The sequence below is a fragment of the Saimiri boliviensis genome, chromosome 3, assembly GCF_048565385.1.
Source record: "Saimiri boliviensis isolate mSaiBol1 chromosome 3, mSaiBol1.pri, whole genome shotgun sequence".
In the NCBI taxonomy this organism is placed as follows: Eukaryota; Metazoa; Chordata; class Mammalia; order Primates; family Cebidae; genus Saimiri; species Saimiri boliviensis.
In genome coordinates, this window is record NC_133451.1 from 126,264,688 (window position 1) to 126,283,883 (window position 19,196).

The 19,196-nt window shown below is 40.1% G+C and overlaps 1 protein-coding gene across 2 annotated transcripts in view; it reads right to left on the bottom strand.

Moving 5' to 3' along the window:
• The window catches only part of TMA16 (translation machinery associated 16 homolog), a 41,209-nt gene extending 24,076 nt beyond the window's left edge, over window positions 1-17,133 (bottom strand). The window contains exons 1-2 of one of the 2 annotated variants that reach the window (XM_010330571.2): window positions 16,984-17,133; window positions 349-461 (exon numbers count right to left, since the gene is read on the bottom strand). In XM_010330571.2, the coding sequence (XP_010328873.1) occupies window positions 349-461; window positions 16,984-16,986 (116 nt within the window). In that variant the 5' untranslated portion in view covers window positions 16,987-17,133. Of the gene's footprint in view, window positions 1-348; window positions 462-16,691; window positions 16,939-16,983 lie in introns of those variants that run through there. The other variant, XM_074396777.1, reaches the window with a different exon arrangement.
• Window positions 17,134-19,196: the final 2,063 nt, after the last annotated feature.

Genomic DNA, 19,196 nt, shown 5'->3' on the forward strand with positions numbered 1-19,196 from the left:
ATAGTTCACTGCTTCACATTTTTCAATTCTCTGTTCAAATATAACTTCATCAGAGAGGGCTTCCATGACTATCCCATGTAAAACAGAACACCTCCCTCACTCCCCATCCCATAACCTTTTTACATTTTTCATTGCACTTATAACCAACTGCTACTTAAATTACTAACCTGTTTTAGGTAAGCTCTAAAAGAGTAGAGTCCTTTTTCAGTTTTACTCTCTGCATACAGAACACTCTCAACAAATATTTATGAAAGGGAGAGAATATTGTCAAAGAATAGATGTCTGAAAGATAAATGTATAAAGGGGCTTTTTACCAACGAGTAATATGCATGATAGAAAGATACTTACTTTTCCTTTTTGTCTTGTTTGTGGGCCTCTCTCGTAATTTGAGCTGCTTTTCTACTATACGGATGGACGACTTTTTTTTCCCGTCCTGCACTTTTTCCCTTTGGTGCTTTAGGCTAAAGTGTATGAAAACATATGACACATATAGTCAGATATGTGAGTGCCTTCAGTCGCAAAAATCTTTACAAATAAATTTTCAAAAACAGTAATATAACAAATACAGTTAGCCAAAAACACTACAAGAAAAATTAGGAGACAAGCCAGACTTATTAAGTAATTCTAATAATCTGTTGCCATAGTAATGACAGAAATAATATATTCAGAGGTGATCTGCAATGACAGAAGAAAGGCAGGCACAGAAGGAGTCAATAAACTCAGTTCTTACACAACATGTTCTATCTTCAAAGAAGATACAGGGAATACAGATAGTGAGAGACTCACAGCCAGAAGTTTGTTACAGTTAAGAAAATTAAGAGGAGAGAGGTTATTAGTAAGAGTTTGATTGTAGATGCTTCACATGGAACAAAGTGGGCAATGAATACTGTAAAATCGAAGTTGGGTTTATGGCCTGTACAAATTAGGAATACAGAAAATAATAGAAGCTATCTCAAAATCAGTATATCCAAAAGGGAAAACATAATACTTTCCCACTGAAGTCTTATGCCAATTAACCAGATCGTAATTCATTCAGTCCTCCAAATTAGACATCTGTTTTGTTTTGTTTTGTTTTTTTATTCCTACACAATCCAGTATCTTACCTCACCTATAATGATTTAGCGATCAGATTTGGCTTTCTGTAATAAGAAACCAAAATAATGGCATAACCCAGATTAAGTTTGGTTCTTTTCCTGTTAAGCTAGGAGCTGAAGGTTCTGCTCTACAAAGCCCCTAGGAATCCATGGTTCCTTCCACCTTGTCTACTATCCTCAGGCTATACCTCCTGTCTAGTCCAAGACAGCCTAATACCAGGTCTACACCCACGCCAGTACGAAGTAGGAAAAGAAAAATCTGAAGGCACATGTCCCTTTTATAAGAGCAGGACCTGGGAAGCTGCAGATCCTTTTGCTCACATTCCACTGACCCAAATTTATTCACAGTGTTACATCAGGGAGAGTAGTAAACATAATACTATTCTGTGAGAAAAAAAGAAAGAATACATTAGGGGACAGCTGGCAGTCTCCATCATATCCATTCCAGAAAAGGGCCAAGTGGCTCTACAATCTTCTTCAAAACTATTGTCAACTGCTTAATTCAGTCCTCATGAGCATTCATAATCAGGATGGTCTTTAGGCTCTCCCTGCTAGCCCTTTTTTCAGCAAAGCTACAGAGCTTGTCTTCATGAAACACTAATATAGTAAAGTCCTTCTCCCCTGCTTAAAGTGCTCCGCCAGTTCACAATTAGGTCCCAAGTCTTTAGCACAGAAAACAAACTAGCCCCAACCTGCTTCTCCACCATTATTTCCCATGCTCCTCCATAAAAGATTCTTCACTCCATTCCTACTGAACTTCTCACCATTCCAGAACATACCAAGCTGTTTCATAACTTCTTGAGACTGTACTTGTTATTACTTCCGCCTGAAAATTACTTTCCCATACGTGCCCTTTGATAAAACTTTCCTTTGTAAAACTTTTTAGGCAGAACTATTTAAAATAACTGCAAATTCCTCATTCACAAATGTATTCATTCTTTCAATATTCATTGAGTGCTCTTCTCAATTTTTGATAAACCTGAGAAGATATATCCACGTCTGAATCTTAGGGTATCACTGGAAATTGGTTATGGGTATAGGAAAATAAGGAGACCCATCATATAAAAGAGTATACGTACTCTTTTATGTATCTCTCTGCTCACATGGCAGGTGCAGAGGAGAAAGGGAGGTGTAAAGAGGAATTTTTGAGATTAAAGTACCTAGCAAACATGAATCAAGTATAAACTTCCAGAACATTTGGCAGGCGGCCTCTAAGATGGACCCAATAAACCCCACCTCCTGATACTCATGCCCTTATGAAATCCTCTCCCTTTGAATGTGGGCTGGACCCACTGACTCACTTTTAATGAACATTTAGCAAAAGCAATGAAATGTCAATTCTGAGATTAGGTTATCAAAGGACTCTGGCTTCCATCTTGTTCCCTCTCATGGAAACCAGCTGTCATGTGGTGAGCTGACATACAGAAGGGCCACATGACAAATAACTGAGGGAGGTCTCCTGACAACAGCTAGTGAAGAACTGAGGCCCGCAGTTCACAAAGAGCTGAATCCTACCAAGAACCAACTTACCAAAATCCTACCAAGATCAAGCTTAGAGGTAGATGCTTGACCAAGCACGGTGGCTCATGCCTGTAATCCCAGTGCTTTGGGAGGCTGAGGCAGGTGGATCACTTGAGGACTGGAGTTCAAGACCAGCCTGGCCAACATAGCCATGCCACTCTAGCCTGAGCAACAGGGTTAAACCTTGTCTCAAAACAAAACAAAAACAACAAAAAGAAGTTGACCCTTCCCAGCTGTGCCTTGAAACCACACCCCCAAGTGATATCGTCACTGCAACCTTGTGAGAAACCTTGAGGGAGAGGAGCCTAGTAAGCCATGCCTGATTCCTGACCCAAGGAAAGGGTGAGAAAATAAATATTGGTTTAAGCGATCAAATTTTAGGATAACCTGTTACACAGGAATAAATAACTAATGCAGGACCTAAAAGCAACGATGCATCCTGTGAAAAGATATCTGATCCCACATATCATTTTTTTTTAATGCTTAAAAATATGAAAAAAAAAAAAAACCCACAAAAATCCTGAGGAAAAAATACAGACTCTCTGAAGCTGCTAGTGAAAGTACCTAGTCATGAAGTTCTAGCAATATGTTTGAAACTACAAAAAATTTCCTTTAAATACTCAAAACCTTTCAGACCTGCTGCCAAGATGGCCAAATAGGAACAGCTCCAGAGCACAGTGAACTGAGAGCGAGGCAGAAGGCGAGTGATCTCCGCATTTCCAACCGAGGTACCAGGTTCATCTCAATGGGACTGGCTGGACAGTGGGTGTACCCCAAGGAGGACAAACCCAAGCAGGGTGGGGCACTGCCTCACCTGGGAAGTGCAATGGGCCAGAGGACCCCCCCACACACACACAACCGAGGCCATCGGGAATTTTTCCAGCCACTCCAGCACTTGGTTCAGATACTGCGCCTCTCCTACAATCTTTACAGCCCATAGATCAGGAGATTCTCACTGGGCCGACAAGCTCTGTGGGTTTCCAGCACAAATCTGGGTGGCTGTATGAACGGGTGCCGTGGGTTTCCAGCACAGATGTTGGGGGGCCGTTTCAGCAGGCACTGCGGGTTTCCAGCACAACTCTGGGCAGCTGTTTTAGCTGGCGCCTGGAACGCCTCCCAGACACAGCCACCTATTCCCTTGAAGGAAAAAAGGGGGCTGAAGGCAGGGAACTAAGTGATCTGGCTTGGCAGGTCACAACCACACAAAGAGCAGCAAACTGAAACTTACTGGCTAGGGAGTTTCCCAGCCAGGACAGCAGTTTGAGCTCAACCTCTGACAGCCGAGCTAGGCTGGGGGAAGGGCATCTGCCATTACTAAGGCAGTCCACCATTACCAAGGCAGTCCTAACCTTACCTATGTAAACAAATCACAAGGAAATTTACACAGCAGCTGGGCGGAGCCCGCAGCAGCCCAGCAATGTCTCTGCAGGCAGACTGTGAATAGACTTCCTCCTTGATGGGCAGGTCATCTCTGAAAAAAGGCAGCAGCCCCTCCAGGATTTATAAATAAAGCTTCACCTTCCCAGGACAGAGCACCTGAACAAAGGGGTGAGTTCCGTTGCAGCAGACTAAAATGTCCCTGCCAAGCAGCTCTGAAGGAAGCAATGAAGCTCCTAGCACAGCACTTGAGCTCTGTTAGTGGACAGACTGCCTCCTCAAGTGACTCCCTGACCCCCGTATATACAAACAGACACCTCATTCAGGAGAGCTCTGGCTGACATCTCGTGGAACAAAGCTACCAGAGGAAAGAACAGGCAGCAATCCTTACTGTTCTGTAGCCCCGTGGGTGATTCCAAGGCAAGCACGGTCCAGAGTGGACCTCCGGCAGTCCTGCAGCAGAGGGGCCTGACTGCTACAAGTAAAACTAAAAAACAGAAAGAAATAGCTTCAACATCAACAGAAAGGATATCCACTCAGAGACCCCCATCCAAAAGTCACCATCTTCAAAGACCACAGGTAGATAAATCCACGAATATGGGAAGAAACCAGGGCAAAAAGGATGAAATCACCAAAAAACAGAAGGCCTCTCCTCCTCTAAGGCAGTCCTAACTCCTTAGAGTTAGGGCAACTCCTAACCACAACTCCTAACCAGTAAGGGAACAAAACTAGATGGAGAATGAGTTTGACAAATTGACAGAAGCAGGCTTCAGAAGGTGGGTAATAACAAACTTCTGTGAGCTAAAGGAATATGTTCTAACCCAATGCAAAGAAACTAAGAACGTTGAAAAAAGGTTACACAAAATGCTAACTAGAATAACAAGCTTAGAAAGGAATATACATGACTTGATGGAGCTGAAAAACATAGCACAGGAACGTCACAAAGCATACACAAGTTTCAATAGCCTAATCAATCAAACGGAAGAAAGAATATCAGAGACTGAAGATTTACTCAGTGAAATAAAATGAGAAAGCAAGATTAGAGAAAAAGGAGTGAGCCGGGCACGGTGGCTCAAGTCTGTAATCTCAGCACTTTGGGAGGCCGAGGCGGGTGGATCACAAGGTCAAGAGATCAAGACCATCCTGGTCAACATGGTGAAACCCCGTCTTTACTAAAAATACAAAAAAATTAGCTGGGCATGGTGGTGCGTGCCTGTAATCCCAGCTACTCAGGAGGCTGAGGCAGGAGAATTGCCTGAACCCAGGAGGCGGAGGTTGTGGTGAGCCGAGATCGCGCCATTGCACTCCAGCCTGGGTAACAAGAGCGAAACTCCATCTCAAAAAAAAAAAAAAAAAGAAAAAGAGAAAAAGGAGTGAAAAGAAATGAACAAAGCCTCCAAGAAATATGGGATTATGTGAAAAGACCTAATCTATATTTGATAGGTGTACCTGAATGTGACAGAGAGAATGAATCCAAACTAGAAAACACTCTTCAGGATATTATCCAAGAGAACTTCCCCAAACTAGCAAGGCAGGCCAACATTCAAATACAGGAAATACAAAGAACATCACAAAGATATTCCTCAAGAAGAGTAACCCCAAGGCACATTAACTGTCAGATTCACCAGGGTTCAAATGAAGGAAAAAATGCTAAGGGCAGTCAGAGAGAAAGGTCGGGCTACCCATAAAGGGAAGTCCATCAGACTCACAGTGGATCTCTTGCAAAAACCCTAAGGCAGAAGAGAGTGAGGGCCAATATTTAACATGGTTAAAGAAGAGAACTTTCAACCCAGAATTTCATAACCAGCCAAACTAAGCTTCATAAGTGAAGGAGATAAAAATCCTTTATGGAAAAGCAATTGCTGAGAGACTTCATCACCACCAGGCCTGCCTTACAAAAGCTCCTGGAAGAAACACTAAACATGGAAAGGAACAACCAGTATCAGCCACTGCAAAAACATACCAAATAGTAAAGACCATCGACACAATGAAGAAACTGCATCAATTAACAGGCAAAAAAAAAAAACCAGCTGGTATCAAAATGACAGGATCAAATCCACACATAGCAATAATAACCTTAAATGTAAATGGGCTAAATGCCCCAATCAAAAGACACAGACAGGCAAATTGTAAAAAAAGTCAAGGCCCATCAGCATGCGGTACTCAGGAGACCCATCTCATGTACAAAGGCACACACAGACTCAAAATACAGGGATGGAGGAAGTTTACCAAGCAAATGGAGAGCAAAAGCAAGCAGGGGTTGCAATCCTAGTCTCTGATAAAATGGACTTTAAACTAAGAAATATCAAAGGACACAAACAAGGACGTTACATAATGGCAAAGGGACCAATGCAACAAGAAGAGCTAACTATCCTAAGTATATATGCACTAAATACAGGAACACCCAGATACATAAAGCAAGTTCTTAACAACCTACAAAGAGACATAGACTCCCACACAATAATAGTGGGAGACTTTAACACTCCACAGTCAATACTGGACAGATCAATGAGACAGAAAATTAACAAGGATATCCAGGATTTGAACTCAGAACTGGACCAAGCAGACTTAGACATCTACAGAACTCTCCACCCCAAATCACAGTACCACATCGCCCTTACTCTAAAATTGACCACATAATTGGAAGTAAATCACTCCTTGGCAAATGCGAAAGAATGGAAATCATAACAACCAGTCTCTCAAACCACAGTGCAATCAAATTAGAACTCAGGATTAAGAAATTCACTCAGAAGTGCACAACTGCATGGAAACTGAACAACCGACTCCTGAAGGGCTACTGGATAAACAATGAAATGAAGGCAGAAATAAAAATGTTTTTCAAAACCAATGAGAATGAAGACATGTCACAGAATCTGTGGGACACATTATAAGCAGTCTCCAGAAGAAAATTTATAGCACTAAATGCCCACATGAAAAGCAAGGAAAGATCTAAAATCAACACCCTATCATCAAAACTGAAAAATCTAGAGGAGCAAGATCAAAAAAATTTAAAAGTCAGCAGAAGACAAGAAATAACTAAGACCAAACCAGATCTGAAGGAGATAGAGGCATAAAAAACCCTTCAAAAAAATCAATAAATCCAAGAGCTGGTTTTTTTAAAAGATCAACAAAATAGACCGCTAGCCAGACTAATAAAAAAGAAAAGAGAGAAGAATTGAATAGATGCAATAAAAAATGATAAAGGGGATATCACCACCAATTCCACAGAAATACAAACTGCCATCAGAGATTACTACAAACAGCTCTATGCACATATACCAGTAAATCTATAGAAAATGAATAAATTCCTGGACACTTACATCTTCCCAAGACTAAATCAGGAAGACGTTGAATCCCTGAATAGATCAATAACAAGGTCTGAAGTTGCAGCAGCAATTAATTGCCTACCAACCAAAAGAAGTCCAGGTTCACAGCTGAATTCTACCAGGCATAAATCTTTGTACCATTCCTTCTGAAACTATTCCAAACGATACAAAAAGAGGGAATCTTCCCTGACTCATTTTATGAGACCAACATCAGCCTGATATCAAAACCTGGCAGAGACATAACTGAAAAAGAAAACTTTAGGCTAACATCCATGATGAACAACGATGTAAAAATCTTCAGTAAAATACTGGCAAACTGATTACAACAGCACATCAAAAAGCTTATCCATCATGATCAAGTAGGCTTCATCCCAGGGATGCAAAGCTGGTTCAACACAGAGAAATCTATAACCGTAATACATCACATAAACAAAACCAAAGACAAAAACCACATGATTATCTCAATAGATGCAGAGAAGGCCTTTGACAAAATTCAACAGCACTTTATACTAAAAACTCTCAATAAACTAAGTATCGATGCAACATATTTCAAATTAATAAAAGCTATCTACGACAAACCCACAGCTAATATCATACTGAATGGGCAAGAACTGGAAGCATTCCCTTTGAAAACTGGCACTAGACAAGGGTGACCTCTCTCACCATTCCTGCAACACAGTATTGGAAGTTCTAGCCAGAGCAATCAGGAAGGAAAAAGAAATAAAGGGTATTCAATTAGGAAAAGAGGAAGTCAAATTGTCTCCATTTTCAGATGATATGATTGGATATTTAGAAGACCCCATCGTTCAGCCCAAAATCTCCTTAACATGATAAGCAACTTCAGCGAAGCCTCAGGAAACAAACTCAATGTGCAAAAATCACAAGCATTACTATACACCAATAACAGACTAACAGAAAGCCAAATCATGAGCGAATTCCCATTCACAATTGCTACAAAGAGAATAAAATACCTAGGAATACAACTAACGAAAAATGTGAAGAACCTCTTCCAGGAGAACTATACAAACCACTGCTCAAGAAAATAAGGGCAGACATAAACAGATGGAAAAATATTCCATGCTCATGGTTAGGAAGAAGCAATATCAGAAAAATGGCCATACTGCCCAAAGTAATATATAGATTCAATGCTATACCCATCAAGCTATCAATGACCTTCACAGAACTGGAAAAAACCACCTTAAACTTCATATGGAACCAAAAGAGAGCCCACATAGCCAACTCAATTCTAAGCAAAAAGAACAAAGCTGGAGGCATTACACTACCTGATGTCAAACTATACTACAAGGCTACAGTAATCAAAACAGCGTGGTACTGGTTCCAAAACAGATATATAGACCAATGATCTAGAACAGAGGCCTCAGAAGTAATGCCACACATCTACAACCATCTGATTTTTGACAAACCTGACCAAAACAAGCAATGGGGAAAGGATTTTCTGTTTAATAAATGGTATTGGGAAAACTGGCTAGCCACGTGCAGAAAGCTGAAACTGGATCCCATCCTTACATCTTATACAAAAATTAACTCTAGCTGAATTAAAAATTTAAGTATAAGATCTAACACCAATAAAAACCCTAGAAGAAAACCTAGGCAATACCATTCAGGACATAGGCATAGGCAAAGACTTCATAACTAAAACACCAAAAGCAATGTCAACAAAAGCCAAAATAGCCAATGGGATCCAATTAAACTTAAGAGCATCTGCACAGCAAAAGAAACAATCATTGGAGCGAACCAGCAACCAACAAAATGGGAAAATTTTTTTGCAATCTACCCATCTGACAAAGGGCTAATATCCAGAATCTACAAAGAACTAAAACAAATTTAAAAGAAAAAAACAACTCCATCAAAAAGTGGGCTAAGAATATGAACAGACACTTTTCAAAAGAAGAAATTTATGTGGCCAACAAACATATGAAAAAATGCTCATCATCCCTAGTCATTAGAGAAATGCAAATCAAAACCACATTGAGATACCATCTCAGACCAGTTAGAATGGTGATCATTAAAAAAACTGAGACAACAGATGCTGGAGAGGATGTGGAGAAATAAAAATGCTTTTATACTCTTGGTAGGAGTGTAAATTAGTTCAACCACTGTGGAAGACAGTGTGGCCATTCCTCAAGGATATGGAAATAAAAATACCATTTAACCCAGCAATCCCATTACTGAGTATATACCCAAAGGATTATAAATCATTCTATTATAAAGACACAGGCACACATATGTTTATCAAGGCACTGTTTACAATAGCAAAGACTTGGAACTGACCCAAATGCCTATCAATGATAGACTGGATAAAGAAAATGTGGCACATATACACCATGGACTACTATGCAGCCATAAAAATGGATGAGTTCATGTCCTTGGCAGGGACATGGATGAACCTGGAACCATCATTCTCAGCAAACTAAAAGAACAGAGAACCAAACACTGCATGTTCTCACTCATAAGTGGGTACAGAACAATGAGAACACATGGACACAGGGAGAGGCACATCACACACTGGGGTCTGTTGAGGGGTGGGGAGCTAAGGAAGGGATAGCAGGGGGTGGGGGAATGGGGAGGGATAGCATTAGGAGAAAAACGTAATGTAGGTGATGGGGGGATGGAGGCAGCAGACCACCATGGCATGTGTATACCTATGTAATAATCCTGCAAGGTCTGCACATGCACCCCAGAACTTAAAATACAATAAAAATAAAAAATTAAAACTAAAGATTCAAAAACTTTCTTTAGGGAAAAAAATGTGATACCGTTTGAATATAAAAACATCCTCTTAGCTTTAGACAATGTTGGCTAAAAAAACCTTCAAGACTCTGTACAAAGAAAGTACAAAAAAATGAACTTATTTTTTGACTCAACTGTAAGTTATGATTCCTTATAATAACTTATTGATAAAAAAGGTTGCCTCAAGGCAGAATATGACTATATGAGACACAGAAATATGTACAATAAAATGTACTGTATTTCAAAACACTTTCATATTTTTGAATACATTAAAATTTAGAAGAAAATGTTTCAACAGGGAAAAACTAAAGTAAAACTCTATCATAAAACAACTAACAGACTGTTTTAAATACCTATGTCTATGAAAAGGCTCTGCACCACAGAAATTGTTCAGTGAGAAAATCTGCATTAAAAGTATCTCTTCCCTATAATCTTTAGTGACTACTTCAAAAAATTCAGTCTGAAAGTCTATTCTGTGGATTTATAACTAGACGTAACAAAAATCACATAAAAAGTTTATTACAACAATATAGCAGAGTTATTTTAAGAGTTTTAGGGGCAATATGCATTAATATTCCTCTTAAATAATACGAAGGAACTTTGCCTAAAAGACCATCAAGTTGAGCCACAGTGTAGGCTCAATAGAGACAGAAATGCCATTTAGAGTACTCAGTGAAATGAGAGACTTAGGGAGTGATCATTTCACCAAACACATTTGAGGTATACAAAGTGTACATAAATACATTTTTTTAAAGTGTAAGACCAAAACCATAGCTACAACTGAGAAAGCTTAGAGTGTAATACCATAAACACCATATACCCTTCAACATAAAAATACAGACATACCTCACTTAACAGGGATACTTTCTAGGAAATGATTCAGTAGGTGATTTTCTTGCTATACATATATAAAGTGTACTTACACAAACCTATATGGTATAGCCTGCTTCACACATAGGCTATATGGCCTAGCCTATTCCTCCTAGGCTATAAACCTGTCCAGCATATTATTGTACTGAATACTGTAGGCGACTGTAACACAATGGCAAATATCTGTGTATCTAAATGTGTCTAAACAACAACAACAAAAAAGGTAAAATGAAAATATGGTATTATAATCTTACGGGGTGGCCCATCATATATGTGGCCTACTGATGACCAAAATGTCATTATGACATGAATGACTATAAATTATGGTCAATGATGTACCAATTTAACACCAGTGACATGATGGAAATGGAATGGAGGAAGCGAATCTACCCATTTTTTTGCAATGAATCTTCACTGCAAATATAGTAGCAAAATACACTAGTGAACCCGAGTGCATTTTCCTTCTTTAACAAACAACTATGATGCAATGGCAGGTGTCAATGACAAACAATGAATTAGAGCTTCCAAGAAGAATTTAATGGTTCCATATATAGGCCTTTCTAAATCCCAACCAATTTTCAAAGACCACTTAAAGGTCAAGTTCAACTCTCCTTGAAGGGATCCAAGAAAAACCATTTCCTATCTCAGTACCCTTTCCTTCTTGGTAGCATTTACCACTTAGCACCTAATAACGTACTACACTGCCCAGCATTAATTGTAGACTTGTGTGTTACTTCCTCAATAGCAGCTTATTTGAGTCTACAAATACGTCCTGAGATTGCAAATCACAGTTTGAGAGAATAGGTTATGAATAGTGCTTTCCTTAACATTAAAAGCATACCTTAATAATTATCTGATGCAGACTTTAATTTTATCTTCATTTTAGATTCTGACATCTAGCTCAGCTTATGTTATTCCAAACTTACCTACTCACATCTAGTCAGAACAAACTTCCTCTCCCACATTTTCTACTGGCACTCTTTATACCTCAACCTCACATTAACATTTGTTTTTTGTTTTTTTTTTTAATTACTGACCACACACTATAGATATCATGTATTAGAATAAGCACTGAGGCTTCCAGATCAAAAACTGATATGAACTTGCTTCATGGAGTTTATAATGTAGTTTTCTCAAGAATAACTAATTTAGTAAGTGCTGGCTAGAAAATAGCTTGAAAGCACAGGGTCCTGTGCTTTGGCAAGTCAGGAAAGGCCTCCCTGAGAAAGTAACTTGAGATCTAAAAATCACAAAATTTACTAAACATTTCTTATTTTCCAAACTACATTATAAACCTACCACCTAATTAATAAGGAAGTTAACATTTAAATCAAAAAATCAAATCAAAATATCTTCCTTGCTCCCAGAACAAAAAACAGAATATGAAATAATACTTTTCAGTACTGATTTTGATCCAACATCAACAAACATCTGCCTCACTGTAAATCTCTGAATACAGATAATCAAATACTATTTGGAACAAAACAAGGTCTCAGAGAAAGGTCTTTCTAAACATTACATAAAATTCAGAAGATTTCAAAGAATAACAAATCTAACAACATAAAAACTTAAATGTCTGAACTGCAAAACAAACCAAGCTAAAAACAAACTACAAAAAAAACTTGCAACACAAACAAAAGAGCTAATTTCCTTAATAAGTTATTTTAAGATTAATATGAAAAGAGTCAGCGAACTAAAATAAAAACAGGAAAAATGTAAAACATACCAGTCACAGAAAGAGTAAAAACAAGTGTTGTTTAAAAGTTGTAAAAACTTTAAGAATGAAAACGTCAATGAAATAGTTACTAATGTGTAAGACTAACTAAGGTAAAAAAGTATTAACATTGCATTAGTGAGGGTGTGGGTATATTAGGAATCTCATAATTAAAAGGGGTGCAGTCTTCTGGAAGGCAATTTGATGGTGCCCATCAGGGCTAATCACAGTGGCTCATGCCCATGATCTCAACACTTCTCAAACGCAAAGTGGGTGGATCTTTTGAAGCCAGAAGTTCGAGACCAGTCTAGACAACATAGTAAGACCCCCGTCTTCTACAAATACATCAAAAAAAATTAGCCAGGCAGGGCAGTGTACACCTGTAATCCTGGCTACTGAGGTGACTGAGGCAGGAGGATGGCTTGAGCCCAAGAGTTTGAGGCTGCAGTGAGCTAGCTCTGAGTGTGCCACTACATAACAGGCTGGGTGACACAGTGAGACCCATCCCTAAAATATTTTTTTAGTAAAATAAAAATAAAGATAGTACCCATCAAGATAAAAATTAATAGAATTTCTTGGTTAAAAGATTTTTGACCAAGAAATTCTATTTTAATTCATTTATTCTATAGACATATTTATACATGTATCAAAGGTGGGGATAAATAATCAATGCAGCAGTATTACAATGTCTGTGGTGGCAAAAGAATGTAAACAATTTAAAGGTCCATTAAAGATCAGGTTAAATAAGTTACAGAAACAAACGATGGGATATTTGCTGTTAAAAAAGCAAGAAGTAGATCTATATGTACTTAACTGGATCTATAAGATCAGGTAAGGCGAAAAAGTATGGGACAAAGGTGTCTAGTATACCATTTACGTAAAAAGAGAGGTTAAGGAACTTACATATATGCTGGTACACACATATATCTGAATCGATAGCTAAGGAACTCTAAACAGTGGCTGTTTCTCAAGTGAACCACGGCATTAGGCCTTTCTCCAGAGTTGGAGAAAGTCTTTTCGTGGCAGGCAAAATAATGCTCTGCCCTCCCCCTACCAAAAGCGATGCATGCCCTGATTGCCCCAGGACCTGGGAATATATTACCATTTATAACAAAAAGGACTTTGCAGATGTGATTAAGACCCTGAGATGGGGAAAATCATCCATATAAGCCCAATATAATCCTAAAAGTCCGTGTAAGAGGAAGGCGGGAGGATCACTGTCAGAGACAATCTAACCTCTCTGGAGGAAAATTTAAAGATGCTATGCTGCTGGATTTGAAGAGGGGAGAATCCAAAGAATGCCGATGACCTCTAGAAACCAAAAAAAAATTCATTAGAGCCCCTTGAAGACCGACAGCCCTGACAACACCTTAATTCTCAGTAAAGACTCACTTTTGGACTTCTGAACTCCAGTGATTTCAGAAAATGAATGTGTTGCTTTAAGCCATTAAAGGTATCACTTTATTATAGCAGTTAATACGAAATTAATACAATCTTTATGAGCAACCATTTTTTATTGTTTTAAACAATGTACATGTAGTATTGTCTGAAAAAGGTTGGTATACTAGGGAGACGTCTATTAATGTTTTTCTTTAGTTTTACTAACTTTCAGGAGCAAGTTTTCACTAGCAAATAATCTCTATGAGATTTACTAAACTGATTCATTGTTGTAGCTCACATTTATGGATTTGGCCCCAAAACACACAATCCCTACCATTAAGGTGGCCAGTAACAGTTAATGTCCACAGTAATGTGCATAGATAAATGCAGGGAGGATGACGCACTTTTCAATGGTTTATAGTCTAGCTGGAGAGGAAAACAAACACACACAAGCTCTATTGACAGGTTTATATAAAAAGGAATATACCCATGGGTGCCTAGTAGTATAGTATGAACCATACTTAAAAATACTAAAGGGCTGGGCGTGGTGGCTCAATCCTGTAATCCCAGCACTTTGGGAGGCCGAGGCGGGTGGATCACGAGGTCAAAAGATCGAGACCATCCTGGTCAACATGGTGAAACCCCGTCTCTACTAAAAATACAAAAAATTAGCTGGGCATGGTGGCACGTGCCTGTAATCCCAGCTACTCAGGAGGCTGAGGCAGGAGAATTGCCTGAACCCAGGAGGCAGAGAGCCGAGACCGCGCCATTGCGCTCTAGCCTGGGTAACAATAGCAAAACTCCGTCTCAAAAAAAAAAAAAAAAAAAAAAAAAAAAAAAAAAAAAAAAAAAAAAAAACAACTAAAAACCTGGCTGGGTGCAGTGGCTCATGCCTGTAATCCCAGTACTTTGGGAGGCCAGTCAGGAGTTCCAGACCAGCCTGGCCAACATGGTGAAACCTGTCTCTACTAAACACACAAAAATTAGCTGGGTATGGTGGCATAAGTCTGTAATCCCGGCTACTTGGGAGGCTGAAGCAGGAGAATCACTGGAATCCAGGAGACAGAGATTGCCATAAGCCAAGATAACACCACTGCACTCCAGCCTGGGTGACAAGAGCAAAACTCTGTCTCAAAAAAATAAAAATAAATAAATAAATACTAAAAACCTTTTAAATACATCATAAAAAAGTGTTGAGTGGGATGGATTAATTTGAAAAGATTCTTTATGTATAATAAACTAAATTTTTATATAAAAAAGACATGAACTTGCTGAGCTCCAGCAAAAATTTACAGTAAGAGAACATAGCTGAGCAAAGTAACGAAGGTAGACAACTATAAGCTGTACTGTTACTATTTTTTTATATAATTAAAGTTAATAACATTAACATTTACTAAGTGCCAGGCACTAGACTAAATACATTACATTTAATTTCCACAACAATTCTATGAGGTAGGTACTATTGTTATCCCAATTAGTCAGATGAGAGGTTAAGTAATTTTGCCAAGATGGCAAACTGAGAGAAAGACAGGTGCCCAACTCTGTCCCCTGGGACCACATTCGGAGCTGCACTGAACAAGGATGCAGCAGAATCACTGATGAGATTGTATCAAAAAAATCACAGAGGCAGAAATGAGCCAATGAAAACAGATTTCAATGTCATTCTTTTGATTTCTATGCCAAAGCAACATACACTATACAAACAGATAAAAGCGAAGCTCTGATAGTCAAGGACAACTACAGTCAAATTACCAGTCTATCTCCCCAATCACTCAAACACAATTCGATGTAATTGCTTTAATATTCCACTCTGAAAAGGAAAAAAAAAAAATACCCTATAAAAAGCTGGAGATCCCACCAGCAAAGTGACAAGCAAACACTGAATTTACATAAATGTGTACAATATAAAGCACAAAATATGCCTCAGTGGTGGATCTAAATAAACAAATAAATAAAGCACAAAACCTCGCCAAAACCAACAAAAGACCCAGATTGTAAAACAAAAATGATTGGCATACAATGAAAAGAAACAAAGAGGCCACATTGTGGCCACAGTATCATAACTTGTGACCAGATTATAAACTTCTAAAATTTTGTTTCTATTAAAAACCAATTGAAAATATGAATATTTATACGGCATGTTTCCATTCAAGAATTATCCTCAAGAACACAACGGTAAAAAAGGCACGAAAAAACAACATACTGTTTCAGAATACAAATATAACTGTGAAGAAAAATACTGAAATTATAAATACAAAACTTAGATAACGTTTGCTTCTGAAGGTTTCCTGTAAGTTATATGTTTAAAGGTAACATAGGGTCTTCAAAGGCTATGTTTTATTTCTTAAAACTACGTAATACGTAAAGCAGAGTTCCTGAAACTACTAATCTTTACACTTGAAATGTGTTTCAGAAACACTTTTTTGTATCTACTCAATTTTTAATAAAAACAACAAAACTGCTTCGGTGCCCTGGGGGGAATGGGGGCGTAAAGACAGGATTTAGGGCAGGAATGAATCACTAGAGGTGAATGGATGCCGAGGAAGAGGCTTAGAGTAAGCCCGTAAGAGTCTACCGAGGCCTGAGGGGCAGAGGAGCGTGGGGCCGGCGCTCTCAGGAGTCCTGCGAACTCCGCGATGCGTTTACCCGACTACGTACAACGGAAAGGTGCAGGGTTTCCCCCGAGGAGGCAGTGACTAGCGAGAAGTTAGGCACGAGGCAAACCGGCCATCTGAGCACTTCGGCACTCGGACGCCGAACTCTAAAGTCCAGGCGCTGGGCCTGGGACTCGCCTCCCAGAGGCTGCCGCCGGCACTCCACACGCCCTCTCAAACGCCTTGCACCCTCCCCTCTACTAAGTTCCCGAAACCGCATCCTCCTTCTCTGCACGCTCAACAAGAGCCTTCTGGGGAACCAACCGGGCGGTTCGGGGACGCAGGAGGGGGCCCACCATGGTGACGTCTTCGCGGCCACGGAGGAGCTCCGCACTCCAGACACAGGCAATCCCACCAACCGCAGGAGCAGCGCCTCAGATACTACCCGGGCCGAATCCCACGTGGGGCCCTAGGAGCCGGCGCCTACCCGACCGGAACGGGAGGGGCGAGTGCGTTTCTCTAAGGCGTCCCCGGAAACTGAGATCGCGTCTTTTTCGCCCGTGTTGGGCTTTTAAGCCCTAGCCCAGTAGCCTGCCGGACCTGCGGGCTCGCCAGGCGCGGCCGGAAGGAGCTTGCTACGAGAGGGAGCGAGCTTGCTGCGGGAGGCTGAACGCGGCCGGGCGCATGAGTTCGAGGCTGGGGATTGGAGGCCGGGTGGCAGACGCTCCTCGCTCCCGGGGCCGTCGCGTTCCGGCCCCAAGAGCGGATCTTAGCCATCTGTCCCGGAGCACGGCTCCAGAGCGCAGCAGCCTCTGCAGACAAGAGGTTCAGGGGCTGGGACCCTCGCAGAAGGGCTGCTCGGTGTTGGCCCTCCCGCAGCGCCCTTGTGCGGCACAGGCTCCTGCCTTCCGCTTTTCCTGGTACTAGATTATCTTGGACAAGTCCTTTCGTCCATTAAGTCTGAGTTTCTTTATCTGGAAAGGCCATTTCCTCATATTCAAAGCCTCTGTCAACCCAGTTTTTGTTTTCTTCTCGCGGCATGTGAGTCTTCCTTTCCCCTATACATGTTAGAATTCCGTAGACAATCTCATCATTCAACAGTGATTTATCGAATGTCTACTGTGTGCCTGGTATTGGGGATACTCAGACAATATCCCTCAGCTCATTTACGTGGGGGGGGGAGCATGTAAAAATAATATTTCAAATAATATAAGTACCCTAATAAAGATTAGCTGCTGGGGCACTAGAAAAGCTGTTTTACACATGGTGGCCTCTAAAATCCTCCTTTAGAAGTGATCATTGAATGGAGACTGGAATTGTAAGAGAAAACTAAGCATGGGAAGAAGTTCCAGGCATGAGGAATCTGGTGTGTCTGGATATGTGTGGGCACATGTTACTGGTTAAGGGTAATTGTCCAGGTTCTTGGCATTTTGAGCAAAGAATTGGACAAAACACAAAAATGAAGCAAGACAGAGAAAGCAGAGATTCATTTTAAATGAAAGCACGCTCCACCTGGAGAGCGGGCTGGAGCACGCTGCTCAAAAGCGTGGGTTACAGAATGTTCTGGAGTTTAAATACCTTCTAGAGGTTTCCCGTTGGCCTGCCACAAGTCTGATTGGTTGAGGGAAGGGACCAATCTGAGGTACCTTCTTTTTTCAACTGCCACACCGAAAAAGAAGGGATTGCAACTGCCGGGAAGCAACTGCCACGCAGAAAAAGGAGGGGTTGAAAAGAGAGTAGCCTCTGATACCCCGTCGGCATGAATGAGTCCTACGTTCCCTACTTCCAGACCCTATTCTTCTGCCACACAAATATTTAATCAACAGATAAATCAATTTTTTGAAATAATTTAAACTGTAAGCAAGAGTGTGTCCAGAAGATTCCTGAATCTAGGGACAAGATATTTTCACATGGCTTTTAAGTGGGTCAAAGTCCATTCGTGTGAATCTACACAACGATGGTCACCCTTGAATATATTCTGTGGAGGCAGCACATTCAGGCATCACTTAAGGACTGGGAAATGCTTCAGTGGGGGTTTTGCTGTTTGTTTTCTGTCATTTGAATAGCATAGAGTGCATGTGCACAAGCCTGCACGATATAACTTGCTACACACCTAAGCTATATGGTATAGCCTATTGCTCCTAGGCTACAAACCTGTACAGCAGGTACTGTACTGAATATTGTAGGCATCTGTAACACAATGGTAAGTACTTGTGTATCTTAAGAAATGTACAGTAAAAATAGGATATTATAATCTCATGTGCTCACCATTGTAATGTAGTCCATGACCAAAACATTGTAACATGCACATGACTGTACTCTGTGAAAGACTCCAATTAATCTAGAATATTTACACTCTAGCTCCATACTTAAGCCACTTCCTGAAAAGCCATCTTTCACCCACCCTACCCCATTCCCTAAGACTGGCCCTGTGGAAATCACCCTTCTAAGTTCTATGTTACTGCAAATCTTTTAAATATTAAATGTTTCTTCAGGATATTTTAGTTGTTACTGATTGTTTTATTGATCATAAAATTCTTACCTACTGCTAACCCATTCCTAAACTACA